The 18,639-nt window shown below is 39.2% G+C and overlaps 2 protein-coding genes across 2 annotated transcripts; both read left to right on the top strand.

The window, feature by feature from the left end:
- Positions 1-3,663: 3,663 nt before the first annotated feature.
- On the top strand, positions 3,664-9,486 carry rgrb (retinal G protein coupled receptor b). Its single transcript, XM_063482863.1, has 7 exons — positions 3,664-3,818; positions 4,118-4,274; positions 5,743-5,864; positions 6,299-6,452; positions 6,598-6,715; positions 8,870-8,983; positions 9,238-9,486. The coding sequence occupies exons 1-7, from the start codon at positions 3,743-3,745 to the stop codon at positions 9,376-9,378; spliced, it is 882 nt and encodes a 293-aa protein (XP_063338933.1). The 5' UTR covers positions 3,664-3,742; the 3' UTR covers positions 9,379-9,486.
- Positions 9,487-15,155: 5,669 nt separating this feature from the next.
- On the top strand, positions 15,156-18,115 carry LOC134633799 (probable vesicular acetylcholine transporter-B). The gene has a single exon (XM_063482862.1). It carries the CDS (start codon positions 15,779-15,781, stop codon positions 17,345-17,347), a length of 1,569 nt encoding a protein of 522 aa, XP_063338932.1. The 5' UTR covers positions 15,156-15,778; the 3' UTR covers positions 17,348-18,115.
- The last annotated feature ends 524 nt before the right edge of the window (positions 18,116-18,639 follow it).

The raw sequence follows: 18,639 nt of genomic DNA, 5'->3' as shown, positions 1-18,639 counted from the left end.
TAATACATGTACATTCACACATCATTATATGTAGGCTATGACATACTTTGTGGATGACAGATGTATTGTCACAGTCTGAGGGGTTTTTTCACAGGTAAAGAGGTTTAAAGACATGGCTGCCTGGCAGGATTTTCAAATCCTTTAATCCAGTCATCTCTCAGTCTCTTGATAATACAACTTTGTTCCATTTCTTTCAAGAGGGCTGTCCCAGACAGGAAAACCTCCAACCCTGCATCTGTCCCTATAACATTTCCCCATATGACCCCACATCTTGGATTGGGGTGTAAGGTGCATCTTTTAATAATGCCTTTATAGCAATTAAGATTTATTTACAAGAATATGATCTACCAACGGGAAAGTGTTATAATAATGAAAGAAACTGATGCAAAATGACATTTTTCATTTTTAATTACCAAAAATATATATTTTAAATAAATACAATATTAATTTTTAAAAAAAATTAAGTCAAAATGGAAGCAATTCTCTACATTATGAAAAAAAAAACATGTAACGTTTTCACAGGACTCTATGCATAGATTTTATTTGAAAACAAAAGAATTAAGAGGGCAAGTAGCAGCAAGGGGCTGACAGTCAAACGCTCTTGATTTGTCACGATCAGCAAGTTTGAGCACCTCTATAAAAGCAGATGTTCTGGCAGTTTGCTCATCAGGATCATTCAGGTAACAAATTTTAAGGAAAAAGCCTCTTTCCATGTTAAAAAAGAAAAAAAAAGAACATGGCAGCCTGCACACTAAAGAAATAATAAGACTTCTAAAACAATATCCTTTCGACAGGGAAGGAAAGATATTTGCCAAAATGCACAGTTCATGAAATCCTGTCCTTGACCAGTTCATGAACCCCTCTGTCTACCAAGCAATACAAAGTATTCTACAGTCAAATTTGGGGCCATCTGTCCGACAGCTGAAGCTTGGCTGAAATTGGGTCATGCAGTAGGACAATGATCCCAAGCACACAAGCAAATCTACAACAGAATGACTGAAAAAGAAAAGAATCAAAATGCTGCAATAAACCAGTCAAAGTGAAATGCTATGTTAGGACCTCAAGAAAGCTGTAAAGAAATTAATGTCTGCAGACTTCAGTGAGCTGAAGCATTGTTTTGAAGAGGGGTGGGATAAAATTCCTCCACAATAACATGAGAGACTCATAAAATCACACAGAAAACTATTACTATTATTGTTTATAACGGTGGTTCTACAAGCTCTTGCTCATTGGGTGTTCTTAGTTTTTCACAGGATTGCAGAGTGGTGTGAAAACTTTTCTTTTCACATGCCTGAAAGTACAATACTTAAAGTAGGTGCTATATGTAAACACAGTATATTGGCGCCTGTATGTGCACTGGGGTGGGGGGCATTTCCATCTGAGCTGTTTATGAGAAAACGGTAGAAAAAGACAAGTGTCTAGAAAATAGGAGTTATCCCATTTAACTGCTTCTAGTTTTAAATTAGGAAATATATTTTTTTAAATGCTTTCAGTTCCTGGTCATTTGTTCAAATGGAGTTTCAACAATAAAGCCTTTGTTTCATTGCAAAACCAACAGATTATGCTGCAGTAATTAACTATTTGTCAACGGATCAATGTTTAGCCTTTGTAGGGAGTTTAAAAAAATCACAGCTAGATGGGTATTCAGGTCAGTTGTAGCCTTGTGTTTTATGCCACAGTTTCATTTGTATGCGGCTAAACACGACGAATACTCTCTGACTGAGATGACGTTAATTAAACAGTTAAATTAAACAAAGCTACAGTCCTGATCTCTGGCATTATGTTAAGTCTGGCAGTGCAGGTCGTAATGCAGCTGGTAAATGCTGTTGGACTAAAACTTTTCAACCTCAAAACGCTCTTTAGTTACTTCAATGCTCATATTTTAATCCTATTTTCTTCACACTCAGCCCCAGCAGATTAACAGATTGTGCTATTAAATATTCTGAATTGAGAAACTGCCATTGCTTTATGTTCCTGAATGGCATCACACTGCTCCACCAGCTTCTAACAAACACCTTGCTAGGCCTTTTGTTGGGATTGAGGGCAGCACACAAATATTCTGCGATGTGATTCAGATCCTCCAACTTGTCAATTTATCTGTGAAATATTGCCATTTTTACCGCCCCAAATGTTCCAGTGCAGCAGATGCCAGCAGATGACAAGTACACATGTCATAGCTTTTTTTTTTGGCTGAATGTGAGTGTGGACTGAACACAGAGCTTACAGAAAAGACAATATGGACAGTTTAGAAAAGGGTATTATAAGTCCATTGGGACACTTCATTACTTCATAGTTAATGAGGTTGTGGTAATCTGTGGCAAGCTTAGTGGTGCAATCAGACTCTACCCAAATGTTACATTTTAAAAGGTTTAGGCTGCCACAATAGCCAAAGGTAACTTAGGACAGCTGTGACATGGGATGACAACATGCCATGTCACAGATCCTCAAATCCTCGCAAACTTCTTTCTTGAACATGACAACATGGCCTCCACACTCACCAGATCTCAATACAATCGAGCACCTTTGGGATGTGGTGGAACAGGAGAGTTGTAATCCCACACGTGCAACCAATAAATCTGCAAAGACTATGATGCTATCTTGTCAATATGGACCACAATCTCTAAGGATTTTTTCCAGTACCTTGTTGAATCTATGTCTAAAGGAAATAAAACAGTTCTGAAGGTAAAAGAGGTCTACCTCCTGAAAGTGATGTGTAGGCTGGTCTGGAAAACAGTTTGTTTTTACAGCAGAAAGAAAAGAGATAGCCTGATGTAGTCATGAAAGTGGGTACTGGCTCTTGACATTAAGCAACTTTGGGTTGTTCCCAAACAGAGCACTTGTGATTTTCGAAAAGAGCTAAAAGTAGAATTGGAGGAAAGCCTTCAGCTTTTAGGCTGCTCTCCTGTGGAGCCAGCTCCCGGTTTTAATTCAGGAGAAAGGCACCTTCTCTACTTTTGAGATTAGTCTGAAAACTTTCCTTTTTACGCTTATAATAAGTACTTTCCACAATACTTAGTTAACACAAGAAATCACTTGGATGAGTGATGAAACGTTTCTCCCACTGACATCCAGATGAACAGCACTTTGGGTTAACGTCTGTAATTTGAATGTGCTATTTACTATAAATAAAACAGACAGGACGGTCAACACAAAAAGTGCATGTTCGAGGTATATTTTTTTTCATTTCCAAAAATTTCATAGATCCGCCCACCTCTATTCTCCACTCCCCATGTGTTTATACACCATTATTACATTAGTCTGTGCTTCATCTTGTCTTCTTATGCCCACCCCCATTCGGTGGGGTGAGCCCTAAAGTGCATTTAAGAGTTATCAGTGTAACTGTCCAGACTGCCGGTCAAAGTCTGCTGAAGAGTCCAACACTTTTAAGTTAACTTTTAAGTTAAAAGACAACATTTCCCATGTTTCCTTTCTCTTATCGCTTACAAAAGCTGTAGGTTGGTCTCGCCACTGAGTGTACGGCAATAAACTTTCAGAACCTTTAGATGACAGAATTGCGCAGAAAACTCGCAAAGTGTTTGCAACCATTCACTTGCAGAAAGTGTGCAGGAAGTCTGCTTGTTAGGACATTCTTCGGGGGATTGTACTTTGCTAAGATTAGCGCGTTCATGCTTTTTCACGTGAAAGCACCTTTATAAGGCCTTATTGTGGCAGAGACTGTGGGTGGCTACGCTGCAGGAAAACGACTCGTCTTCTTTGCAAAGTCTAATTTGTGCGCTTCATCATGGCAACATATACGTTACCGGAGGGATTCACAGAGTTTGACATGTTTACATTCGGTTCAGCACTCCTTGTTGGCGGTAAGTGAAGCATCCTGTATGGTTATACAAGAAGGAAAGACCCAGATAACCATGAATAAAATTGGAAAAGCTGTATTTTTAGGGGGATTCCTTGTTTTTGTTTGTTGGGGGGGTTAATGCTTGAAAATGAGTTAGATGTTAAAAGTTCCAAACCAAAACTACTTAAATTGCATTTTGTTTGTTTGCACACTTTGTGGGCCAAAAAACCAATAAGATCGGCCATGCAGACAAATCCAGCTAGAGGTTAAATGTGAAACCAAATAATAGAAACCTAATTTATTCATTGTTTTCACTTTTAGGGATGCTGGGATTCTTCCTCAATGCCATCAGCATCCTTTCTTTCCTCAGGGTGAGGGAGATGCGCAATCCCAGCAGCTTCCTGGTGTTCAACCTTGCTGTAGCTGACCTCAGTTTGAATATTAATGGACTCACTGCTGCCTATGCAAGCTATCTGAGGTAACAAACAGGGCATGCTCTGTTAGAAATGTATTTTCTGGCCTTCTACAGTCACTTTAAATCTGAATCTTTCAGCAGAAGTTTTCATATTAAGCTGTCCAGCACAAGCTGACTAAGACTCGGGGTTTCATAATCCAATCCACAATCTACTTTGTTCACATTTCGCAAGAAAATATGTTGAAAGTGACCAAACAGCCCATTTCTACTTGCTATCAAATAATTAGTATTTCCTATTTATATAACTTAACTTGTACTGATATTGTGAGACATTTCCAGCTTGACCTATTATGAAAGCTGATTTGATGTAAAGTGTTACGCAAGACAGTTGTTGCATTTCTCTTCTCATTTTTTTGTTTATTGTAAAAATGTCCACATGTTTAATTGGAATCCAGTTATCAAGCTAACCACTTTTTCAAATTTTAGAATCAATTGTTTAAGTTTAAGTGGGATAATTTGTAAGTACTTCATGCCTTCATGAACCCAACAACCCATTGCGCTCGTAGTGTCACAGCTATCATAAAATTAAGTTAAACCTTATTTAGTTTGTGCAGTTGAACATAATGAAACACAAAAACAACAACTTATTATGATAGAGATGTGTATACAGACCCAATGTAATTAGCCATTTGATATTTCAAATGCTTGTTGTCTGCTGCATTTAATATGTGGCAAAGCATCCATCCATTCACAATTCAAAGACTTCTCCTTCTAGAGAATTGATCCTATTTTAGTGACACCTGCATACAACGATAACCTATTGATGCTTCACCCAAATTCTGCTCAAGGTCAGAGAAACATTTGTTGTTACATTGGGACTTTTCCTTTTTCACAGCATAAGCTTTATGGATTTTATTTACAGTTTGAATTTAGTGTGCACAAAATGATAAAGAAAACTGCATGAAATACCAAATGAGGTGATAGCTTGACTTTTTGCTTTGCCTCACATGTGCCCTACATGGTGATAATGATGTTATTGTTCATAATTATGGAGGGAGTGACCCTACTGGTTGACTCCCGCATTAGGAAGCTGCAGTTAGGGCCTTTCTGTCACCACTGTCTTAACATCAGTGATATGCTCACATATATTTATGCCATTTACTGCATGGCGATGGTTACTGCTGACCATGTAGTCATAACACTCCTCAACTTAAACACTTTTATTTTGTGTTGATCTACATTAATATGTCATGTATATGACTATTTTTGACTTTTTGACTTCTTTCAATTTAAATTCTCATTAGAGAACTCAATGACGAAAAAATTTTCTGTGCTTCACAAATTACAACAACCTATGAATGATGGGTTGTGATCAGAATAGTCTCTACATCAATGAGTTTCTGGTTATTTTATTTTATTGAGCTGTATACCTTTATACCTAAGCACTTTGTTTTTATATATAAGTTTGTGTAGTTTTAGGTGCATTTTTCTGCAAATTGTAGTATGACACATGTTTCTTTGTCTTCTTCAGATACTGGCCATTTGGTCAAGATGGTTGTGCCTATCATGGTTTCCAGGGGATGATATCCATACTGGCATCCATCAGTTTCTTAGCTGCAATCGCTTGGGACAGATATCACCAGTACTGCACCAGTGAGTAAATGCACTACAAATAGGTGTTCAAAATGTTAGTTAATGCAGTTTTATACACAATTGAAATTAGATATTCAGAGAAAGTCAGTCTTAACAAAACCTTAAACATGCATATTTTATCTGCCCCTGGGAAATGGTATAACTTTTTATTTATTAATTTTTTGTTTCATGTTGGGCAGGGGATAAGATGCTTTATAAGCCGCTTTGTAAACCATGTGGAGCAACTCTTAAACGTTTACATTTTATATTTCTTCATATTTTTGTCAACTGAATCGACTTTATATTTTGTCGGCAATAACCTTGTGATATTTAGTCAACTTAAAATAAAAGCATTTAGATTACCAAAATAAGACTAAAACTAAGTTATGCTTACGTCAAAAGTCTGTGACTAAAACTAAATCAGATTTTTCTGTTAAAAAATTAACACTGTGTAGGACAGAAGCTTTTCTGGACCACATCTATCACAATCAGCAGCATCATCTGGATTCTCTCCATCTTCTGGTCTGCTGTTCCTCTAATGGGATGGGGCGTCTATGACTTTGAGCCCATGAGGACGTGCTGCACGCTGGACTACACCAAAGGGGACAGGTAAATGTGTAAATATTAAAAGATAATCTTACCATGGACAATAGTTTTCTGTTTTCACCGCTGCCAGTTCACATGGAAAACAGGTACATAGACTTTTACAGCTGTTTACCATATTCTTTATTGTTCATGGTTATTTTTCTAACAGGGACTACATCACCTACATGCTAAGTCTGGTGGTGCTCTACCTGATGCTCCCAGCTTTTAACATGTACTCATGTTATGATTCGATCTACAAGCATTTCAAGAAGATCCATCACCACCGGGTAATACATGCTGCAGTCTTACTAAAAATCATTGTGTATTAGCACATCCAATTGTGCCTTCAAAATATTTTGTTTTGTTAAGTATTGGACAGTAGTACAAAAGAGTCTGATCACTGGCTGTGTAGAAGAAAGCAGCTTAAATGTTATTTTGCTCTAATCAAAGGGGCTCTAATCAAACCACGAGTTTAAGAAGATTAATTTTACGCATAATGAAACACAACCTTTAAACCTGATGGTGAGTGCTTTTCTTTATCTTCTTTATTTTATTTATTCTTTAGCAGGCTTATTATTTCTCCATTCTTCTATTTGCATGCCACTCTTTATTGTAGTTTTTTTATGCTGAGCATAGAAGTGAGACCGGTTGCAATATTAGGGCCATTGCAGGTAAAAATAGTCATTATTATCATTAAAGCTCTCAGGTACAAAAGGATAATAAACTCAGGCAAAAAAGTAATTTCCAAGAATAAGGTTATGAATAAAAAAACAGGGCAATTTACAGAGGAAAAATCAAGAAAAACATTCTCTGAAAAAATATTCTGTATTTATTTTTTTTTTCTGTTAATTTCCAAAATTGTATTATTTTGCTTAAAGTCCACAGACAATGAACTGAAGCAAAGTTGCAAAGAAGAAAATCCTCCAAAAATGTGAGATAATGATTCATTTGTATAGAAAATGAAAATTATGGCTTGCTAAAGGCATGGCACTTATCTGGGCGTCATGGGGACAGCAGTCTAAGCAAATAAGCCCAGATTTCCCTCACCCTAGCCACTTCCTCCTGCTCATCTAGGGGGACATTCAGATGTTCCCAAGCCAGCTCAAAGACATAATGTCTCCACCCAGTCCTGGGTCTGCCCCAGAGCCTCTTCCCTGTATTACAAGCCCAGAAAACCTCACCTAGGAGGTGTCCAGGAGGCATCCTAGTCTGCCCAAACCACCTCAACTGGCTCCCTTTGATGTGCAGGTGCAGCGGCACTATTCCAAATCCCTGTTGAATGACCAAGCTCCTCACCAACCCTGAGAGAAAGCTCAGAGGGCAGCCCTGGCAGTGTCCAAAACTGATCAGAAATAAGTCCGACTTACACTTGGTCAGCATTCTGGTGGGGTGCTGGAGAGTGCTTCACCAAGGGACTCTAAGAAGGCTGGGTCCTCTGAACTGTCATTTGGCATATAGGCACAAACAACGGTCTGGATCTAATCTAAACCCCAAAAAACATAGGCAGCAAACCGCAGGCATACAAGTATAGAAAACAACATTAAGCCTGACCGTGGCTTCTCACTGAGTCAAAGCCCTCAGTGAGAAGGAAACTGGTTCCATACCCCAAGTTGTACGTTGAGTGAGCCCGACTATATCTATATCAGCTTGGACTCGTCCCTCATAAGTGAGGTGATATTGAATCTACCACAAATCAGTTTTGGAAGCCAGGTATCAGAGTACCAGGAGCTCTGCTCTGACTGCCAGTCAATCCACTAAGCACCGAACTCCTCCTGTGGGCCCCTCCTGTGAGTGGTCAACAGGAGGATGGACCTATGTTGCTTTTTCAAGCTGACCCCAGCTGGACCCCATGGCTTAAGGCCTGGCCATCAGACAATTGTCCTCGAAACTGTACCCCAGGCCTGGCTCTAGGGTAGGACCCCAGTAACCCTAAGAGAGCACTGGACCCCTGGATTGTTACGCTGCATAGGTTATGTGTACCACTCTTTTGTCATAGGTAAGGAGTCAGACAATCTGCCATGGCAGACCCTACCAGAGCAAATTGCCCCAACCACATAGCTCCTAGATCAATGGGAAACACAAACCCCTCCACCGTGATAAGGTGGCGATTCATGCATGGGATCTCAAAAAGATGGCAATCATAAGTTGGAATGTCTGAAAAGCAACCCATGTAAGGCTCTGAGTTGGTTTCCATCCTATTCAAGTGTGATCTGTTATCTCTTAATTATTCATCCAGCAGTTATGCCACATTCTAACCTTGTGTAGACCACATACTTTTGGTCATGAAACCACTGAAGTGCGTCTCTACTCCATCTTTTGTTTCAGCAACTACACATAAGCTTGATAAGATTGTTATCACTATTATTATTAGACTTATTGTGACGCACTCTTTCCGTTTTTGAAGCCTTGTTGTATGTAACACAATGGACTTTATTTTACAGTTTAACACCAGTTTGCCTTTGAGGGTACTGCTGATGTGCTGGGGCCCATATGTCATCATGTGTGTCTATGCCTGCTTTGACAATGTGAAGCTCGTCTCTCCAAAGCTAAGAATGGTACGTATTTATTTTGTTTTTTGCAACCTAACACTATGTGAAAATGAAACAGTTAAACACCTCTTTCTTCTTATTATTGTTGACTTTTAGTTTAACAGTTTGTTGCGGTTTCTTAGTTGCAGTTTCAGTCATCATTCTTGTGACTTCTTCCACAAGCAAGAAAATGAAAGGAGTCAATCATTTTAATGTCACACTTGCCATAGTAAGTGAGACAACTTAAACCTTTGCTTTTTTGTGTGCCTTTTCCCTTGTAGATGCTTCCAGTTATTGCAAAGACAAATCCTATATTTAACGCTCTCCTCTACTCATTTGGAAATGAGTTCTACCGAGGGGGAGTTTGGCATTTCCTCACTGGACAGAAGATTGTTGAACCAGATATTAAGAAGTCAAAGTAAAAGAAAACCCAGCAAAATTGGGCGAAAATCCAAGATCATCAACTGCTTTCATGATAGGTTCCTCATTCAAACGTAGTAGGATGTTTTGAAATAAACATTGCCAGGTCAGAGATGTACAGTTGTGTTATTTTCATATTTCATATTTGGACAGTACATGACACTACAGAATGGTCTGTTTGCTTGGAGCCACCATACCTCATGTTGGACTTAGCTCAATCAACAAAAAAACATGCTGCAGGTAATCTGACCATTTTAAATGTTCATGCATTCTTTCTTTCAGCAGCTTGACTTTAACCTGCACTGCTCAAGCATCCACGTGAATCCACTGACAATAAACACAGATGTTGCTCCTCTTCTGCTGTTTGCGCTTTCTATTTTAATCCGATTAATGGAGATGCTTGTAAGCAAGAAGCCTAATTGCTGCAAGCAGAAATGTGCCTTTTATCACATGTCAGTGTCAAATCTAAAGCATTTTAATAAGCAGATTATTTAATTGTGGTTTTGTTTTGTAGACAGCTAAATGTTACAGCCCCTCTATACAGTGAGGAAATATTTACTGTGTTAAGCCTGTTGCGCAATTAAGCTCCTTCTTAGGCGACGTGGACTTAATCACATTTCAGGATAGCTACTTGTCTAAATTAGGAAATGCATACACTAAACTACACAGAGTTTGGTAGTGTTTTGTCTTCATTTCATATTAACTTACACTGAGCTACATTTTATGACATATTCAGATATATTTAAACATATTTAGCAATTTTGTTTTTACTTTTCAGTGCACCGAATAGTTCTAAAACAAATGCTGTAGTTTTTTTAGTAAATAGGCAAGTGTTTGCATTTTCTGTCTGCATGCATATGAATAGACGCTTCAGAGCAGGAACACATAATCCTGCCTGTAACAGATTAAATGAGTGATTTTTTTGCAGTTACCCTTAAGCTATATTGGCTTGGCAATTTCATAATACCGGCAATGAAATGTCTTTGTGGGTTGAGTTACTAAGCCACGTATATTCCAAAGATCACCACAGAAGGGGCACATACTGTAGAGCAGGGCTGTCAAACATAAGGCCTGGGGGCCAGATTTGGCCCATCGAGGACTCCATTCCGGCCCACTTGATGACTTTGGAAAATGTGAAGGAGGACATAGATTTTGGATTTTTAACTGTTTTACAGTTTTTCCTACTAATAAGGGACCTCCTTTACTGTCATTCATACTACATCAAAGTAATTAAGTAATAGATAAACAATAACAATTAAAACAGAAAAAAAAATGTTTATTGCTATCTACTGAAGAAATTTATGTTAAGCTTTAGAGTAAATTTAGATTTAGCTTTTTCTGTCATTTTAGACATGCTCACAGATGTCAGCATTTCTTTATTGTGTAGAAAAACTGAGTTGTACTGCTGAAATTGCACTTCTTTTTCTTGTATTAAATTGGATTAAACGCCTATATAAACTTCTTTACACTGACAAATAGAGGAGTTTCCCTGGTTCGGCCCACTTCAGATTAAAGTGGGCTATATGTGGCCCACGATGTAAAATGAGTTTGCCATTTCTGCAGTAGAAGAAACGACTCCAGCTCTGGTGCTAAATGTATCCACTGCAGAAATAATCCACTGTGAGACGGTCCTTGTCACACTAACCTCCGAGGTGTGACGTTGTTGCCCGCAGGCTGGTCGTAAGGGGATTAAACCCTCTCACCATCAATGGCAGCCTTCTTTAAGGGAGAAGGACTCAGCCTAATGAGCAACAGTGAAGCAGTCCTGAAATTAGACTGTTGGCTGCTTAAATTAGAATGATGAACCCCTGCATTTAAATGTTGAATTGCATGAAGTCATAGCCCTGACAGTTTTTACCCCAGTAAGGCATCTCTTAAAGTTGCTATTGGAACGTTTTTGTTCTTAATACTGCAGACAGAGACAGAAGAGTTGAGTCAACTCAAAACTAATGTACAGTATGAACAGTGACAATACCTGCAAATTAAATGACATTCCCATTTGCTTCAGCTGCACTTTGTGTAGCATGCCTAACCAAAAAAAGGTGAACATTGTGCACAGTTAGCAATGTCTTTGTGAGTTTGCGTTTTTTTCTGTATCTTTTCTTGAATGTAAAAATGTGACAAGTGGGGATAAAAGTAAGTTGAAAAGCTTGAGCAGGGGAAAAAAAATGCCTCGCCTAGTCAGAAGCTGCCTCGGGAATGCTGTTATGCAGCCTGCTCATTAGCATCGGATTTCCTTCCAGTATATGAGCAAGCTCTGCTCATTAGGAGGAGTTAAATGTTTGGCACAATCATGTCCTTCCTCCAACGTCTCCTGCTGCGATCAGGACTTTTCTTCAGAAAGATTAAAGAACTAAAAGATCAGCATCAAGTTCTTAGAAACAGTTGGCTGGTTGTGAGGTTGTGTGTGTGTGTGTGTGTGTGTGTGTGTGTGTGTGTGTGTGTGTGTGTGTGTGTGTGTGTGTGTGTGTGTGTGTGTGTGTGTGTGGTCTAGTGATCTAATTTGGTCAGAGCTGTAGATAGACACTGTGGTAATAGCAGCAAGTTCACAGGAAGAAAGTAGAACCTGTCACAGACAGATAAAGCCTGACTGAGCCTTCCTCCAAAACAAATAAGCAATTACAACCCTTTTCATCCAATAGAAACGTTAAGATTTGGGATCCACCCACCAGGCAAGCTGAAGGTTAATAGAAAATAGAGGTGTGCTAAATTTATTACTATTCACAGACAATGTTAGAAAACAGAATGATGCCTGTCCTTATTTGGCAGCTTTCTCTAATATAAGGATGAGGATAATAATAACTTCAATTTAAAAATAAATAAATAAATCCATCCCTAGAAAATAAAAGTCCAAGATATTTAAAGAAGAACCTTAAAAATCTACCATGTGCCATTTATATTTGGCTGGAAAAATAAATTAGGTCACTAAAATACAGAGGATATCACTGCTTTGACAACATCTCCAGTTCTAAAGAACACTTATTGACCTACCACGTCAACACCAATCAATTGTTGGCTTGCTTAATGAAAAAGTGTCATAACTTTCACAGTGTTGTAATCACGTGTGAAGATTGTTCTTTTGCATACTTCAAAAGAACCTCAGTTTGTTACATGCCCTCCCCTACTATACTATCCTAGTTTAAATTGGCACAATAGTGTTCAATTGCAAAACAGCAAGCTAATATAATGGAAGTGTATCATTCCAAAAGCATTTATTTGTGCAGCTGAATTAAATTGGTGAAAACATTTTGAAGAATTTTGGTCGAAGAAAACTCGCTTTGCTAAAAGGCCCTAAAATATCTAAAAACAGGAAAAGTGAGTGATGCAAAATCCTCTTTGAAGTTTAGCCACAAGGGACGGCTGAGTGAAAACACTATTTGTATAACCTCCAGAGACACTGATTAACACTATATGGACCTAACTGGTGAAGTCCTGCATGTTTACAGCATTAATACTGAGCATGTGTTTACTCATGTAAGAGACAAAGGTGAAAGCTGCCTATCAAAGAAGAAAACCAAAGGGCAACTAAACCCTCCATTAAATATTACACACTACAGTCCAGAGGTCAGATCATATCAGAGAGTGGAAGGAAGCACGTTAGATGGTAAAACCCAAGCTCTGAAGCTTGGCTTAGTGTTACATAATACTATCTGTTCATAATAGTTTCTGGGTCACAAGTGTTATCATAAATTTTGATGCCATTAGACCACGAACTGTGTCAAAGATGTGACATATCTGAAGTGGATGTTTCATGCAACGATTTTGAAAGGATTAGATCACGCCTGCGTCACTAGGCATCTAGAAAGCCTTCCCCCTAGTCTCATCCATTAAGCCTCTCTGTTGTACTGTCTTCACGTCAGAGGCCAAGTCATCATCCATAATTCAGCTCTGAGGATTAGGCTGACACTCTTGACTCTGCCAAGTTACTAGAATGAGTTACCAAAGATTACCCATGTAGTCCCATCTCTGCAAAGTCACTGATATGATAACAGCATTTTAAACACTTGAGCATGAAAGGAGAATAAGGCAATAATATTATAATTTTTTTTAAGTGTTTACGTAATACAGCACCAAACCTCTTTTTTCCTGCAGTTTTTTAATCCCCCCTGTTGATGTACACACATTCCCTTTTCAGGTTCAGACTAATCCAATGAACATACTGTGTGCTGAGTACACAATCAAATCATATAAAATGTAAAAGTCTGCAATACAAATAACATGTCACACTTAGGAGAAAATAAAGCAGCAGAAATGTATAAATAGCAAGTAGAAATTGGATTAGATTGTCTTAAGTCTTTATTGTTATTTTTCTTATTATGATTATTATTGGTAAGGAAAAAGAAAAAAATAAATGTGATACCTAGGTGTCTGTTTTTCTGTGTGTGTGTGTGTGTGTGTGTGTGTGTGTGTGTGTGTGTGTGTGTGTGTGTGTACCTACACATATACATATATGTATATAAATCACTTAGGCACAGTCACTTACATAAAGTACATGCTGCTTAATCTTTATATCTTTTTTTATCTTTTTATCTTCAATATTTAATAAATAATCCAACTCATGTGCATACATATATATTCATACACTTTCCTGTGCAAAACTCCTGAGCCACCTCTCCCATCTCCTCATTCCCTGTTTCCAAGGGATAGAGCAGAATTATTTTTTAAAGGAATGACCAAGAACTATTTGAGCCTAATTATTATTCTTATTATTACTACTATTGTTGTTGTTGTATTAGAAAAATTTAATTTAATAAACTTAAATGTTTTTTTTTTAACCCAGATTGCTGTACTTCAATTAATATTAGTTTTCTAGTACCAACGAAGAGGTGCCAGTCTTGTGGTCTGTCCTTTAGCGTGTGCTACCCGGTTCACTGTAGGCTAATAGAGTGATTATTTTAATCATTTGTAGGTCGTTATCGCCCTCTACTGACAAACAGAAAGAAGTCTTGTTAAAATGCATATATTAGAATCACACACAGACAGAAAGTAAGAATGACAACTATAAAAAAAAAAATATTTTGCAGTTTCTTTTGTAGCGTCATACAACGAACAACAGACTTAAATAGCAATAGGACTGCGCAAGACAAATATTTGAAAGAAACCGAAACTAAAGCATTTAATTGAAATTCTTTTAATGGGTCCTTTGGGTAGTATTAGCCTGTAAATAATTCTACAACTGTATAAAATGTCAGGACTGTAGTACTTAGTAAAGGTAATGCAGTGATTTCCACTCCTGTTGTTTGTACCAATGACTTTTCTCCACGAGGTGTCGCCGATGTTAAACTTGTACCCTGCACAGTGTCTGCGCTGAGAGTTGCATGCGACATTCTTCCGTGTAAATGCAAACGTTAACAAGCGCCATGACTTTTGGGAGTTTAGGCAACATTTTTAAGAAGGCCATGAAAAGTATCTTTGCTTCAAAAAATGAGTGAGAGACTCAAACTTGGCCGTTTAAAGAGCCCGCGGGGGCGGAATCTGTCCACGGTACTGGAGTCTCTTTGGGTGCAGAGAAGGGCAGTGTGACAAAGTAACTTTAAACAGTAAGGTCAATGACGTTACTGGCAAGTCTAAGAAATGTTGTAAATTTTGTGTTGCGATTGATATGGATAGACGTTTATTCTGAAAACGTGTACCGTCTATTGTGCGTATATACTGGTGATGACAAAGCGCAATATATTTTTCTATATCTCCAAAGTCTAGAGTCACACACTGAGAGTACGAAACGATTTTTCTTCTGCGCCTTTGTAATAGTGCTCAACAGCTCTTATTGGTTGAAGTGATTGCTGCCAATGGTTGGAGATTAACATAAAAGAGGCAAGTGGCGAAGGGATCCACTTGGGGGCAAGCTGGTGATGCGTCATAGCACTTGCTGAACAGAGGAGACAAAAAAGGGACTAAAATAGCGCCGAACCTGCGGGTTAATATGCACCAATGGCCACGGAGTCACTCGTGGTCTCGGAGCAGAGCGCAAAAGTGCCACAGGTGATAGGAGGTATGACAACAGAGATGAGCGAGATTGAGTGTTCTCTGTTGTGCAAATAACTATCAAAATCTCTCCAAACAAAAACTTTGAAATGTAAGAATAGAAGCTGAAACCTCTGCAAGGTGCAGAAAATCTACGATTTCACCACGTCACTTCTCGGGAGATCATGAAACATCATCGGACGTGGCTGATCCGAGGACAAGAGGAGAAAGCTGAAGAAAACCATCTTCACCGATGAGGCAGCCAAGTTCATCTGCGCCTCTCCCTTTACGCACAGGCGAGGTGAGGACGGAGAGCGTTACTTCAGTGTAAAGAAAGCACCAATGAGTCATCCGACGTGTTAAAAAGATCGACATCAGACGGAAGAAGCACAAATACAGTTTTGAATCGAAAATCTTTTTTTTTAAGAAAAGCACACCATGGATGGAGAAGGAGGCTCTTCGGGGCTGGCCAAATCAGCCGCTGTAAAACTGTCCGAGATGGGCGAAAGAACCAAGCAGTTAGGCACCGCGATGCGGGATCCTCACCAGCAAAGACGGATCATACTGGTGATTGTTTGCGTGGCTCTCCTGTTGGACAATATGCTCTACATGGTAATCGTGCCAATTATTCCAGACTATCTTGCTGATCTGGAGCTTGAGCAGTCAGAACACGTCCACGTTGTGATGCACTCCAACACTTCAGCAAACAGCACAAGCCAGGACAAAAGCAACAAGGGCAATTTAGATATCCAGATAGGAATACTTTTTGCATCAAAAGCCATCCTCCAGCTCTTAGTTAACCCCCTGTCGGGAACTTTCATAGACCGGGTTGGATATGACATTCCACTTTTAATTGGACTGACTGTCATGTTTGTCTCTACCTGCATCTTCGCTTTCGGGGAGAATTACGCGACTCTCTTTATGGCCAGAAGTTTGCAGGGTCTCGGTTCTGCTTTCGCAGACACCTCTGGACTCGCGATGATAGCTGACAAATACACGGAGGAGGCAGAGAGAAGCAGGGCGCTCGGCATTGCTCTGGCGTTCATCTCTTTCGGGAGTCTGGTGGCGCCTCCCTTCGGGGGCGTCCTGTACGAGTTTGTCGGCAAACGAGTGCCGTTCATCGTGCTCGCCTGCATTTGCCTGGCGGATGGCTTAATGCTACTGACCGTGATCAAGCCCTTCTCTAACAGGACTAGAGAGAATATGCCAGTCGGCACCCCCATATACAGACTCATGATTGATCCCTACATAGCTGTGGTGGCCGGGGCACTGACAGTGTGTAACATCCCCCTTGCCTTTCTAGAGCCAACTATAGCCAACTGGATGGAAACCACCATGCACTCATCTCAGTGGGAAATGGGGCTCACCTGGCTCCCAGCCTTCTTCCCTCACGTTCTCGGTGTTTACATAACGGTTAAATTGGCAGCACAACATCCAAATTTGCAGTGGTTTTACGGAGCTGTGGGCATGGTTATCATAGGGGCGAGCTCCTGCACAGTTCCCGCATGCAAAACCTTTGGGCAGCTTATCGCCCCGCTGTGCGGCATCTGTTTTGGCATAGCGCTGGTAGACACTGCCCTGCTGCCCACACTTGCATTTTTAGTTGATGTGCGTCATGTTTCTGTGTATGGTAGTGTTTATGCTATTGCAGATATTTCCTACTCTGTCGCTTATGCTATGGGTCCCATAGTAGCCGGGCAGATAGTGCACAGTCTCGGTTTTGTACAACTTAATCTTGGTATGGGTCTTGTCAATGTGCTTTACGCACCAGCCCTGCTGCTGCTGCGCAACGTGTGCCAAATGAAACCGTCCTACTCAGAGAGAGATAACCTGCTAGACGAAGCTCCGCAGGGGCTGTACGACACAATCAAGATGGAGGAGAGGAGAGCGAAGAAGAAGGGCTACAGTTCGGCAGGGAATTGTCTGTCGGTAGATGAGAATGGGTTTGACCCCTTCAGAGCACAGCGGTCCTTGTCAGAAGAGTCCTCCGGCCCGGAGTGCACTTAGACCGGTTACAATCCGACCTACAAATCAAAACATTTGTGAGATTTGTGAGGCAGACAAATTACAATCTAGTGATTTAAACTTTTATGTAAGTACCGATGTGCAATATAAACACCTAGTCACCAACGTCACAACTGTGTGACTCGTTTTTCAAAGTTTTCTTTCTTCTTTTTTCTGACTGTGGTTTCATTGTGTCAACAAACAAGTCTATGTAGCGTTTGTCAAGGATGTATAACTCGAGTTTTGTGAGAGATCTTTCAGCTACCGTTGAATTTGTGTGTACTATTCAGTATTATATATACAAACTATATAAATAGATATAATGTGCGTACAAAATTATATGGGACCAACTGTAAGCAGCACATTTCTCCCCTTCACAAAATAGCCTATATTTTTAGTCTCGGAGGAAACTTTTTTCACTTGCACATCAACGGCCTCTTTCTTTTTTGTTGTTAAAAATTGTGGATTTTAATAAGTAGGCCTGTTTGTTTTATTTTTTTTTTTGTTGTTTGAAATTAAATGTATCATAATAAATGGATTTTGTACATATGTGGATACACGCACAATGTAAATTGTTCAAATAATAAAATATATATATATATATATATATATCCGTGGTTCTCTACAAAGTGTGTATGCCGTTGCGCGCGCGGGTGTGTGTGTATGAAACATTTTGTCAAGACGTAGTTAATGATGTCAGTCTCCTTAAGATGAACTAATGTGTATTCATTGAATAATTGTGGTTTTAATAAATCTCTGTTTGGATCAGTGTGACGGTGGTGATTTCATTTTCATAATTTTAATTTTAAATGAATAAAACAACATAAATGCCGGATTTGTTTCGATATTAATATAGGAACTGTAGACAATAAAAGTGGCTAAAAGTCCGCATCACCCCTCCTGCAAACATAAAAACACAAGAGAAGTGTTATTTGATTTCATTACTTATCTTCTTTTTTTTTAAAAAAAACGATCGGGAAAATCATCTTTATTTTTGAATTTTTGCTTGCTGACACAGGAGGCGCACATTAGTCACAGTGCGTAAACAAAAATTGAACAAATTCAAGTGTAACACACACAAACTGATTTATTTCTCGATTATAACCTCACCACATGTTGTCAAACCCTAGACCATGAGACAAGCTTAGCATTTAAATCTAAAAAACAAAAAAAACAAAAAAAACAAAAAAGCAAAACTGTGGACCCCGCAGGGTGATCACAGGACACCTGAATGACAACCAGACGCTCGGTCCGTTTTTGATATATATAAAAATTTTTATAGGGTGTGGGCGGGA

This window comes from Pelmatolapia mariae, linkage group LG8 (assembly GCF_036321145.2).
Source record: "Pelmatolapia mariae isolate MD_Pm_ZW linkage group LG8, Pm_UMD_F_2, whole genome shotgun sequence".
Classification (NCBI taxonomy): domain Eukaryota; kingdom Metazoa; phylum Chordata; class Actinopteri; order Cichliformes; family Cichlidae; genus Pelmatolapia; species Pelmatolapia mariae.
Note: the sequence above shows the minus strand (reverse complement) of the source record. Positions and strands in the feature narration are given on the sequence as shown.